Source organism: Mizuhopecten yessoensis, unplaced genomic scaffold, assembly GCF_002113885.1.
Source record: "Mizuhopecten yessoensis strain PY_sf001 unplaced genomic scaffold, ASM211388v2 scaffold2137, whole genome shotgun sequence".
NCBI lineage: Eukaryota > Metazoa > Mollusca > Bivalvia > Pectinida > Pectinidae > Mizuhopecten > Mizuhopecten yessoensis.
In genome coordinates, this window is record NW_018404396.1 from 132238 (window position 1) to 145996 (window position 13759).

General features: G+C 35.9%; 1 protein-coding gene across 1 annotated transcript; it reads left to right on the plus strand.

Annotated features, from left to right (window-relative positions):
* Positions 1-8202: 8202 nt before the first annotated feature.
* LOC110445242 (3-oxo-5-alpha-steroid 4-dehydrogenase 1-like) lies at positions 8203-12230 on the plus strand. Its single transcript, XM_021489745.1, has 5 exons — positions 8203-8643; positions 9699-9865; positions 10405-10506; positions 10821-10971; positions 12040-12230. The coding sequence occupies exons 1-5, from the start codon at positions 8339-8341 to the stop codon at positions 12104-12106; spliced, it is 792 nt and encodes a 263-aa protein (XP_021345420.1). The 5' UTR covers positions 8203-8338; the 3' UTR covers positions 12107-12230.
* The last annotated feature ends 1529 nt before the right edge of the window (positions 12231-13759 follow it).

The following is a 13759-nucleotide window of genomic DNA, read 5'->3' on the forward strand; positions in this document are numbered from 1 at the left end:
GTTTTGGAGTGAAATATTTGTAGTACAGCATAATATTTAATGAGAATATATTGATATGACTGCTTAAATATTCAGGTGAGCGATACAGGTCCTATGAGTCTCTTGTTTAAATTTTGCATACAATCACTGTTTATTTATATAAATATTCATATATTCTGAATTCATTAAAAATCTAAAATTGCAATGGAAGGTTTTAAAAAAAATCACTGTATTTTCACTCCAGTAAGTGGCGTGTTTTCCCACCCAATTAGTGGCGTTTCTCCCTCACCAATTAATGGTGTGTGTTCCCTATTAATTAGTGGTGTGTGTTCCCTATCAATTAGTGGTGTGTGTTCCTTATTAATTAGTGGTGTGTGTTCCCTATCAATTAGTGGTGTGTGTTTCCTTTTCAATTAGTGGTGTGTGTTCCCTATCAATTAGTGGTGTGTGTTCCCTCATGTAATTGCTATTTTATAAACAAAAGACTTCCATACTGTGCTTTAATCATGTCCTCCAGTATTTGACGAAAATAAGGTTTAACTGTACATAATGTGTACATATGATGTATATTTATTGATGGGTGTTGCTGATTTTTTTTTTTTAAGCTTTTAGATATTACTTTATATATGACATATAATAGCAGTACTTGTGTATTGTTTCTTACATTATTCGGCTGTATAATATGCTTTTTACAGAGTTAGAGTTACAGAGTTGTGCAATTCTAAGTCGTTTATTCCAATGCTTTATAGACATTCTGCATTTTGCAACATACCAATATATACCCCAATACATAACATTCCACTCTGTTTGAGGAAGTGTTGTTTTAGAGGCTAGAAGTACAATGTAGGCCTATGCCCTATATAGGTATATTTATAAATAGTGATCAGAAAATTTCACAATCAAGCACTTTTTTCATGATTAAAAATATGTATTCATTACCACATACTCATCAATTCGTCAGGTGCGCAAATTATACATCCCTGTCATTATAGAATCTAGTAAGATCTGATACGTACCTGTCTAAAAAGTGCATATTAGTAGCAAAAAATCATTGCAGTTGTTTCAGTTTCTCTCTATTAAAATATTCCCCTTGCAAGTACTATTTCCAGGAATCACTTAGCAAGAAACTTCCCAAATCTTTTACTATTTTTCTAAAAGATACAACAAATTAATACTCTAAAAGGGGACTGTATAGTTTAATCATCCATTTTGACCTGTACTTGACAAGTACAAATCTAGCTGATGTGTGACAGCACTCACCTACTGTAATTGATGCAAATGAGGTTGATGAGGCAGTTACAAATCTGTTACACCTTGACCGTGAATCTGACTTTGTGTAATTCTTGACATTGTTTGTAATTCAATGCCTTAGGATGGAATTAATTGCATCTGGATTTAACTTTTGATTGCCTTATGGAAAGATTAACTTTGTGTGAATAATTGTTGTACAGTCATTTCCTTACAGAGATTATTTTACTGTAATTCCCTATACAGCAATATTATATTTGATAACATAGTTATGACTGTCACATCATGAAACAAAAACATAACTGTGAAGAGACTTTAATACTAGTGTATACATATAAAAATGTACGTAAATTTGAGGTCGTTGGGGTCGCAGTGGATAGCGCACTCACCTTTCACCAAGGCGACCGGGGTTCGATTCCCTGATTGGATGTGAAAAGGTATGGGGTCACCTGCTCGTTCACGTGGGTTTTCTACCGGTACTCCAGTTTACTCCCACATTTAGACCCTCCGCACGCTAAAATCCAGGCCAACATGAGTGATTGATATAATTTGAAATAAAGTGTTTCACGATTGTTGTAAAATAAATAAAAAGTGTATATTTACGTAAATTTATGAGACCATAGTAACATGTACAACTCTAAAATCAATGGACAGAAGTTTTAAGTAATACTGACTGAAAAGTGGAAACTTTCCTGATACTCTGTAGGTAAAGGATGTACACACCAGGTACAGACTCTTTAATTTAGCAAGTAAATACTTATATGTAATCATTGGGAGAGAGAGAAAAAAGAAGGAAAAAGGAAGAAATCATCAATTAGCATACGAAAAACCTTCCATACCAGTTATCAGTGAACTTATCACTGATACATGTAATATTATGGACACCAGTCAACCATTTCATTTCTTTGTATTCTATTTGTATGGATTAATTACAATATATTTATATGCATTTCCTAGCTAAATTGAAGATATTTATATGTATGTACATGTAAAATGTACTACTTAATATATGAATTTGTATTCAGTGTTGTGTTGAATTGACAATATATTTTGTATCTAAAAAGTCTACCAATGCAGGAGAACATATAATGACTATGTCTGAGAGTACGTCTGTGAAATAGGGGAAAGTCTGACTCAACATTTGCCACAAACAGCATCTATGCATATCATTTTGTTGGTTAACATGCAAATAAAATGTTAAAACTATATTTTATTCTCATTTTTTTTTGCTCCTAATATGTTTCCATGGATACAGTAAAATAATGACCCTCCACTTGCAGGGCAAAGTGAGACTGGGATTGTGCAGGATAAGTCCTCTGACTCTCCATCTGCCATCTTATTCTTACTTTAAACAACTTCATATGAATAACCAATATACCTAGAGTCATGATATATGGCCTTTAGCATGCTGTGATAGAGGGCTAACAAGTTTGTTCAAGTGAATGCCTTTCAAGATTACAGGGATGAATTGTGTAAAAAATAGTTTCTTTTGATTAATGAAGAGGCTGGGGGTGGTGGCATTTTGTCTGTAGCATGTAAATGTGTGTGTATTGGGGAGGGTTAGGGGTGGGGATCATCAAGATTTTCCAAACAAATTACTTGGTTAACTTGTTACGGCCAAGGCCATATGAAGTCGGTGTCCACAGATGGCGGGCCACTCAAAGATCTTCTCACTGAAATGTCATTACTTGGACACTAGCATGATACCTAACCTTGTCACATTATACAAATTACTTTGTTAACTTACCGCCAAGGCCATAGGAAGCCGGTGTCCACAGATGGCGGGCCACTCAAAGATCATCTTACTGAAATGTCATAACTTGGACACTAGCATGATACCTCACCTTGTCACCTTATATTTGCACCCAGTTATAGCTGAACGTCAAGCAAAGGCAAGCAAGTACAAGGTTTACTAATTTTGGGTTTGTCTCTAGTGACAGAACCTATAACCTTCCTCGCATGGTGAAATGCTCAACACTGAGGCCAAAGTCGAGGTAGTGTCAAATCAATAATATGAAAGAGATCAGAAAGAAGAGAGAACAAAAATATCTCAAAACTTATACTGGGTGCATTAGATTAATTCACCGCGAGCAATACAGGCCTATTTGGCCTCTTGTTCTGACAACGGGCTAACCAGAAGTGACTTTGGAAACACCGTTAAAATTAAAGCTATTTTTATAAATCTTTATAGAAGAAATGTTAAACTAAATTACTTGATCTAGACATTTTATAATTTTGCTTTAGAAAACGAGATATCATTAACATTATTTCTGAAATGCCATTTGAAATATATAGCAAATAAAGGGTGGTCAGGTGGTGCAGTGGATAGTGCGCCCGTCTGTCACCAAGGCGGCTGGGAATCGATTCCCCGATCAGTCTTGAAAAAGTGTTTGGTCACCTACCCGGCTACACGGTTTAATCTGGGTGCTCCAATTTCCTCCCACATTAAGACCCCCTGCGCGCTTCCATCCCAGGCGACAAGGCGATTGATATAACTTGATTCATAATTGTTGCAAACTCAAGTTTTTGTTTAAATAAATTGTTCACCTAAAGCAAACGCGCGTGCGCGGCACGATATGCCCCCAATAACTACACATGGAAAAAGTTTTAGGACCCAAATGTTACAACAAGATCAATTTGGGTTGTTCCAATGTCCCCCGATACTGATCAGGAAGGTTCCCCGCATAAGTCGCCTCATACAATTGGAAGGTACATGTCATACCCACACATGTCTTTTGAGGGTTCCTGCACAAGTTATTTTATGGTTAAAAGTTCTCATACCTTCAAGTCATAATACATATAGATCTCTACCACATAAAATACTAGTATAACAGTTCATAAGTTAAGACCAGACAATAGTTGCAACACTTTGACCTGTCGGATACAAGAGTGTGGATATGCAACACAATTTAGTCATAATAAGAATATCTAGAAAGATTCATAAGTTATGTACCCCATACGTATGCTCAGATCTGACTGTCAGGACAAATATATATCGTGATTATTATTGCCGTGACCTTGACATTGGGGGTGGGGTGGGGTGGGGTGGGGGAGGTGTATGGTTGTGTATTAAGTTGCTCAGAGGGCGATGGTCCGAGAAAGTGTTTCATTGATTTGATCTTTAGACTGTTCCTTAGAACTATTCTTGATTCAGATGATCGGTTCCTCCGAACAAGGATTGACTATCAAACATGATATACCCAATAGATATCGATGTGTGCAAAATGAGAAACCCTGATGCACACCAATGTTACCTTTGGTTTGAACATAGACGGACCTTGAAAGTGTCCATTCTTGCCAATCGCGGAAACAATACCGTATACCATCCTTTTACCGGTGGTACTTGTGGTGCTATCTATCGGGTACATATGAATGTGTGTAACACATATACATGTATGTGGTCACTCAGAAACTCCTATAAAACGATGACCCAACATCAGGGGGCTGCACCTAAGGAACTCGGAAGGCCGACATGGCCCGTCATCTTTAGTCTTAACTAAATGACAAGTTAATTAATCACATGTATGAACTAACAGCTGAATATCGTGTTTTGATACCACAAGCAGGTGTTCAAGTATGTACTTTATACAGTATGAAGTAGAAGGTATGGTTCTACCAGGACGTTATCACTGGTTTACTGGCATTGTGCAGGACAATCCAAATATTTGACAGATGGTCACTCAAAATATCAGCAAAATCAATTCGTGGGAAACAAGTTGAATAAATAGTTGTCACAGCAACAGGAAATGTGTTTAATACCTTAAGTCCTGATAGGGAACAGTTACGTAACCGATACCATGGATGTACAGATTAACAGGGCACATGCACTAAACAAGACGTGCACAATAAACGACGCAGAGAAGGTTAATAAATACCGTCCACTCCCGGTCGTCTCCCAGGGGATTAAACGTTGTTTTTTCTAGTTCTTTTAATCCAAATATTTGGATTTTTTTCTCTCGCTTCTAAAAGGATTTTTTCGGTTGATAAAAAAGTGTATAGTACGCCAATGTTTTGAAACAGGTTTTCAGTTAATATTACCTGAAGTAAACGAACTATCTCTCTTTTTAAAAGTATTAAATGTTAAAGCTAGCTTTGTACCTTTTTAATATGTACATGTATCTTTAAGAAAATGAGATATTTCCCTTTACTACCCATAGGTGATATCACTTGATGTAGGAATAAAGGAGCGATGTCTAGAGCGTAAATGAGCATTGACTGGATATCGAGGATTGACGAATGGTGATCACCCATTGAATGTTTGATATAGGTGCCTACTGATTATCTCAGCGTCCCAAGGGCGACTCCCACCACCCCTTACCCCTTCTCTCCTTTTTAAGCTAAAGGCATATGCCCTTAATATAACCATCATCATTTTAACTGAACCTCGCTCCGCATTGTAGCTAAAATCAGCTACCACAACGTCAGATATAAAAAAAAGTTCGCTTCAATAAATAAATATGGAACTGAGAATGTGTTACCGTGCGTATGTTTGGACCTATTCTGGTGTGTAGAGAGCAGATCTAGAGACGCTAACGTGTTAGGCTAACGTCACTGTACCCAAATCGGGACACTTTTTAGATAACTATGAATTTCTTTACTCCATACTATCAGATCCAAAAATGTTTGTTAATTTTTCATAAATAAATACTATCCACTTTTTCCCTATTACAAGTTGGTATTTCGGGTGCGTGGTTCTGTAAATAAAACGCGAAATACCACCAGGGTTACGTTGGCCCTTGAACCGGTGTGACTGTACCCTAAAAGGGACACTTCGGTATTTTGGCTAATATTTGGGAATAAACGATCAATATCAGCAGAAAAGAAGGCATATTTCAAATATTATACAGTCAAACAGGGTTATGATTAAATTTCTTCTCCAAACTAGCATTGGTTTGAATAAAATAGACTTTTGAAAATGATATCCAAAGCGAAATTTAAAGAACACTTTTGAGGAAATTGTATGTACAGCAGAGACAGTAGAAAAACTTGTATCCAAATTAAATGAAAATAAATCTCAAGGACCGGATATGATGCATCCCAAAGTTCTAAAAGAATTGAGAAAAACAAATCAGTACACCATTATCAGAAATCTTTAATCAACCATTTTGCGAAGAAAAATTACCAAAAGCATGAAAAAAAAGCAAACATAACGGCCATCTTCAAAAAAGGTTCAAAATAAGAGGCGGAAAACTATGGACCAGTCAGCGTGACCAGCGTAATTGGGAAATCTTAGATTAACTAGTTAGAGACAACATAGTAAAACACATGGATAAAAATGGTTAACTTAGCAATAGTCAGTTTGGTTTTGTCTCCGGTAGATCTACACAGTTACAACTGCTGACGGTCTCAGAAGAATGGACCGAAGTTATTGATAGGGAGGCAAATTAGATGTAATATACATGGACTTTATGGAAGCTTTCGATAAAGTCCCACATCAGCGGTTTATAAAGAAACTTGAAGGCTATGTAATACCGGCAACCAGGTCATCAACTGGATACAAGATATTTTGAACAACAGATGTCAACGAGTAATGGTTAATGGAGAATCATCACAGACATATCCAGTAGTAAGCGCTATCCCTCAAGGAAGTGTTCTTGGTCCTCTTTTGTTTGTAGTCTATATTAATGATTTACCTGAAATTCCAGAATCCCAATCTCCATTATTTGCAGACAATACGAAACTATAGAAGAAAGAAAATATTACATACCAGGACCATCAGGAGAACAAATAGAGCTGGAAAATATAACATCCGAGAAGGATATTGGTGTGACTGTTGATGAAAATTTAAGTTTTAGAACACATATCCAACTTTGTGTGAACAAGGCGAATAGCATATTGGGAGTCATTAGAATATCATTTACCTTTATGGATGATACACTATTTAAACTACTATTTAAGGCACTTGTAAGACAGCACTTGGAGTTTGCCTCGAGTGTATGGAGTCCGTATAAAACTAAAGATATTGAACTGATATAGAACGTCCAGAGGAGAGCAACAAAACAGAGGGGATATGATTAATGTCTACAAAATCTTAAATAACATTTATGATAAATGAGTCGCTACTAACTTGTTCCAGGTGAACACCAACAGTAAAACAAGGGGACATTCACCAAAAAATATTAAAAAAACGATGCCATTTGGATATAAGAAAAAACTTTTTTAGTTCCCGTGTCGTAGACAAGTGGAATAGTTTACCATAACATGTCACAGATGCAACTGATGTTAAACAATTTGAAATATTACTGGAAAATTATTGGAAACGAGAAAAATTAACATGCTCTGCTAGTTGATCGAATTGATTATTGGTTAAACGTAAAAATGCAATGCACACCAGAAGTAAACAAATCATTATTGTATATAATTAATTGATATGGATATAGAGGCTCACAGCCTGCATCCATTATTTTCGCATTAAATCGTATTAAATCAAATAAATAGCGTCGCACGGCACGTAAATCGGGAAAGTTTTGTTTTGGTCATTATTTTTACCTTTAAATTGTCCATGTATCGATAATCAACAGCCAATAAAGCTAACATACAGTTAAATTGTCATAAACGTATTATCAAATGAAAACTGTATACATAAAGTACTTATTTGCATTGAATGACAGCTTCTAGGGCCTTTTCCCCATAAGTGTCCCGTTTTGGGTACAGTGACGGTAGGCCTACCACATTCATTTAAATTCGGCTGTAATATAGATCTAACTGAAAAGTATAGTTAGTTAGATTCTGTACATATCAAAATAGGGATACGATAATGTATGTCGCTGATCAAACATACCCTAATGTAAGTCGATCGGAAGGACATGTAAAATATGACCTCCGTAATATGACACTCTTCATATTCCGAATGTTATTCCTATTCTTATAACAACTTGCTGTTTTTTTGCTCAGTAATTGTATTTATCTAAAAATATGTATGTATTTATTTTGTCGGTGACCCGGATATATCTCATTGTTACGATTATCTCTAAGGCCATGCATGTTCCACAGTTCATCGGCCTGCATGAACTGACCAATCGGCGTTCGGAAATATGTATCGAACGACAGGCCATGTGCCGAGGTACTCTAATGTCAACAATCAAGCATCACGATCGGCAAATCTGGTACGATGTTCGCCCAGGGAGCAGCGCTAGTTGTAACCATGGACAAGATTGTATTTGAGGTGGTATCTTACGTCTATGTGTTTTGGGCAGTTGTCGTATTTATATCGCTACAGTTTGTCAACGCGCCGTACGGACGTTACACACGAGGAGGATGGGGTCTGCAAATAAATGGAAAACTGGCTTGGTTTCTGCAGGAGATTCCGTCCATTCTAGTCCCATTGTACCTACTGCTTATTACAGACTCTCCTAGGATCTCGCACACACCTAACAGGATATTGCTATCATGTTTTATTATTCATTATTTACAGCGGTAAGTTAAACAACGATAAGAACTCTTTCGTGAAGGAGATAGTTAAATAGCTGGTTACATAAACAAACACCATGTGCTTACTATCATCTATCTGTCAAAAGGTTTATTAATATAATCATGAAACTATAGATGTGTTTACTTGTTATTGTCATCTATTCCTATTTGTCGTTGATATCCCCAAAGCGTTGTATTTAATAAGCTGAGGTGTAACACTCATCAACAGACGTTACGTACAATAAAAATACTTCTTTATAGTATAGATATGCCGGTATTAGTATTAGCATAACCAGAAGAAACTGTTCACTGGGCTGTGAACGCAATTGGATCAGTGGATCAGTGTCATTTTGAAGCTTCCCCCCACCCTTACCAGTGCGACTTGAAGACGCAAACATTTAGTCGACATTAGGATGTTCCAGGAATCTCGTATGCACTGACAGCATATATGTACATTGAAAAAAAATATCCTGTTCCATCCTTATTTAATATTCTAATCAAATAAAGAGACAGCTTACATATAATAAGTGCGCTCTACAAACATATGTATGCTATATATCTTATATTGACTTCTAGCACTGCAGGTTAAGGTAAAGGACTGGATATCTGCTGTATCCAACTTACATGTACATAGCCCGAGTTTCCTCTGACCCAGACTCTTAGGGACAATGGAGAAACCAAAATTATTCTGCTGTCCCCAAACCCTTATGCCCTCTATCTTTATACCCCCTTAAAATGAGGGGATATGGACATTGCCTCGACATCATTTCTGATCAGATTTATATCAAAATTTATACAAAGATCAAGTATGAGAATACCATGGGTGAGTTTGTATGTCAGAGTCCCAAATTCACTGTTGCTATTTATAAGTCAACCATAGCTATTTTGTCCATGGATTGATTGTCACAAAAGTTACGGACTTCAGGGCCAAGATCTGGTTGTCATGTCTTACAGACATTATCATTAGTTTTTAATAAGCCTATTCTTTAGTTAAGTTATTCGATGTTTCAACATGTTTGTATTCTGTGTTTTAATTTTAGGTAAATCATTTTTATTTTCAGGGCACTGATATTTCCATTTCTGATAAGGGGAGGTAAGCCGACTCCTCTGGTTCCATTTGTCCTTGCCCTTGTTTTCTGTCTTGCGAATGGTTACGTCCAGGCAGGACACCTCCTCTACCATGCAGAGTTTGGGGACAGATCAACATTTAACCCGCAATTCTACTTAGGTATTTATTTATTGGCAAACTTTAATACTGTTATCAAGGAAGTAAATTTAAATGATCTGGAAAATGTCAATTTCTCTATCATGTTTCATAGTCACCATTTAATAAAAGATCATCCCAAACTTACTGACCTATTGACAACACCAAGTTTTACATATAGAAGGGCTTTCTTCGAGGCCGAGGTTTAGGGCCAAAAGGGTTAATTTGATCATAGTGCATAAAGTTAGAAGCGATTTCTCATCTGGAACCATGTTATATGATTTTTGATTTGTTTGAAAGTTAAGGGAGTCATTGACATTAGCTGTTCTTATTGCCTCCACACTGTAACATTATTTTTTTGTAGAGTTTAAAGCTAAGTTCATGTATATTGTATACCAGTAATGATAACAGTCAGTTAATTGTTACTTTAATAACTTGCAATAATAAACGTAAAAGAAGATGGCCAAGTAGATTTTCAAGTCACTGACATTGTAAACCTAAGGTGCTTGCTTCCTATGCAATTAACTTGATGTCAACAGTGATTTTATTTTTACATTTTGCAGGTCTAGTTATGTTTTTTGCTGGAATGTTTATAAATATACATTCTGACCACATTTTGCGCAATCTCAGAAAACCAGGGGAGAAGGGATACAAAATTCCACAAGGTAAATATTTATATTATACAGTATGGCAATATGGTATTTTCTGTAAATAACATAGTCACCACGACATTTTAATATAATGCATGATCACAATTCAATGATAAATATAAGGTTTTACTTGTAAGAGCAACAATTCCTAGACTACTAAAATATTATTATTAACGTTTAATGTAATAAGAAGCTACAGCAGGTGCTTTACATACATTTCTTTATTACTATGAGTAATCCTGTTCTTGATTTAATTTTTACCAAACAGTTAATTACTTTGAATTACATATGTATACTGAGCTCATTACTGCCCATTACTGTAATTTTAGGAGGAATGTTTAAGTATGTGTCTGGTGCTAACTTCTTTGGAGAGATGTGTGAATGGTGTGGTTTTGCTGTGGCCTGTGGTACTCTGCCAGCATACAGCTTTGCTCTGTTCACTGTGTGCAATATTGGACCACGTGCCTGTCAACACCACAGGTAATAAAACAAACAAGTACAGAACCTATCATCACCACAGGTAATAAAACAAACAAATATAGAACCTGTCAACACCACAGGTAATAAAACAAACAAATACAGAACCTATCAATGCCACAGAAAAATGGATAAGAAAACCTTAATGAAATTTGGTTGAACAGGTATGAAAACCTTAATTATTTTAAATTTGGTTGAAGAAGTAAGACAAATTTAATGGAATTAGGTTGAACAGGTAAGAGATCCTCAATGAAGGTTATTTGAACAGGTGAGAGAACCTTAATGATGCTTGGTTGAACAGGTGAGAGAACCTTAATGATGCTTGGTTGAACAGGTGAGAGAACCTTAATGATGCTTGGTTGAACAGGTAAGAGAACCTCAATGATGCTAGTTGAACAAGTAAGAGAAGCTGTAATGACACTTGGTTGAACAAGAGCCTAAATAATACTTTCATGAACAGGTAAAATAAACTTGAAATTGATGGATATTTACTGTAACTCAGTATGTGTACAGGTAGAGGTTATGGAGTACAGAGATAAGATGAGTACACATGTTAAGTGAATGAGCTGCATGCTGAATGACCCAGTGGAGTGTCAGGGTCAACACTCATAGATCTAGAGCTACCCACAGTGATCTGTAAACAGTGTAATTGTGTCACACAGATAAAGAATTTAGCAGCAGTGATATTTCATTCATATCTGTCATCACTGTGAATCTATATATAGTCATGTTCACACTTCCATTTCATGTTACTGTAGAAATGTTGTAGGTCACTGTCAGATACCTATAGAAATGTTGTAGGTCACTGTTAGATACCTATAGAAATGTTGTAGGTCACTGTCAGATACCTACAGAAATGTTGTAGGTCACTGTCAGATACCTATAGAAATATTTCGTTACAAGGATTGGTAAGGCCTAACATATACTAAGCTGAACTGTGGTTATTGTTAATTCATCGTATCCATTCAAAAGTTTATAATGATAATGGTTATGTTTTGCATGATGATAATATTTCCACCAGTAAAAAAAAATAGTCCTCAGAAACTTTGAAGAATTTGTTTTATGTTGTAGATATTACCTGGAAAAGTTTGAAGACTATCCCAAGGAGAGAAAAGCTGTGATTCCATTCTTGATCTGACCTTGTTAATCTCATGTTGTTGTCCTATTACCAGTTTCTTCATACACTATACATTGGTTCTGTGATTTCATGTTACTTTATATATTTCTGCTTGATATAAAACAAGAGTTTACACCTAATGTAAAAACAGTTTCTGGTTTCTTTTATATATTACATGGCCACACTTTCATAAAATCTTTTTAACTTCAGATATTTCTTTTTGAACACTTTTATCTCACCTGGCCCGAAGGGCCAAGCCAGCTGATGTTGTAGTGCAGCTTCCTCCTCCATCATCTGTTCGTCCATCATCGGAAACCCACGTTCGATTGTACTAGCATTTATCGAGCTAGTACAATCGAGCGTGGGTTTCCGACGATGCTCCTTGTCGGGCATCAATCTTTCTCTATTAACAACCTCTCTAGAACGATTAAGCCTTAAATCATGATATTTTGCCAGTAGCATGCTGAGATGAATGGCTAGCAAGTTTGTTCAAATGAATGACCTTGACACACTTGGAAGGTCACAGGGGTCAAATAATAAAAAAAGGACTATGTATGGTTTGGGCCTTTTTTGGCCCCCAAATCCATTGAAATTAAATATCTTCAATAGAACTTTCAAATGAGTGTTTCTTTAATTTTGAATACTTCCCTGGTACTATTATGTTAACATTTATTTAGGTTTTCAGTTATGGCTGCCATGGTAACCAGTTAATATATGCATAATTTAATGAAATATGAATATTCAGTAAATTTTGGTAAAGGTTTTTGCCTAGTTTTTCTCTTAGTTACCATAGAGCGCAATCTTGAACAAACTTTATATTTCTCCTAAAGATGTATTACAGGTGCCTACACATTATCCTTTGATTTTGAGTTTGTTCAAGCATGCGCTCTACAGTTTCCAGGAGAAAAACGATGCAAAATATGACAAAATTCACTGAATATTCATTTTTTTCTAATTTATGCAATTTTGAACTTGTTACTATGGCAACAATAATAAGAAATACAAATAAATATTTTCATGACAGTGTTTGGGAAGAATTTAAAATTAAAGAAACAGTCATTTCAAAGTTCATTTAAAGGTTTTGAATTTTGATGCATTTGGGGGCCAAAATAGGCCCAAACCATACATAGTCCTTTGTTGAGAGCCTATCTAAATACGGTTTATGAAAGCACTACAATGATTTTTACTTCTGACCCTTGCAATGACCTTGATCTTTAAACTTAAAAGAGTGCTATGTGACATTTTGTGTTCATTATATGCACATACATTTTCAAAACAAAATGTCAACAATTTGGGAGCTATCGTCTACACAAGCATTACAATGATTTGACATTCGCTCGCTAGCAATGACCTTGACCTTTAGGTTATGAACATGAAATTGATTTGAAAACACACTACCTGGTCATGATAAACATATCTGTAAGGTCTCATGAGGAAATGTTCGGCCATTTAGAAGATAAAACTTAGATAAGTATTACAAGGATTTGCCCTTTGACCTCTTGTCCTGTTCCTGACCTGTAGGGTACAGACCAAAGAATGTTACATGATACTCCATCTAGTCATGGTAAACCGAAACTGGGGAATGCTGTAAGGAAAGCGTTCAGCCATATTAATGATATCGTGTAATAAGGTTTTGTGATCTGCTAGCTGACTGATAACATCAAAGCAAGACAG

Excerpts from the sequence above, each read along its gene's own strand:
- LOC110445242 (XM_021489745.1), top strand. The coding sequence starts at position 8,339 with ATGTTCGCCCAGGGAGCAGCGCTAGTTGTAACCATGGACAAGATTGTA. Across the intron at positions 8,644-9,698 it reads ATTATTCATTATTTACAGCG|GGCACTGATATTTCCATTTC; the intron begins GTAAGTTAAACA and ends TTTTATTTTCAG. Across the intron at positions 10,507-10,820 it reads GGGATACAAAATTCCACAAG|GAGGAATGTTTAAGTATGTG; the intron begins GTAAATATTTAT and ends CTGTAATTTTAG.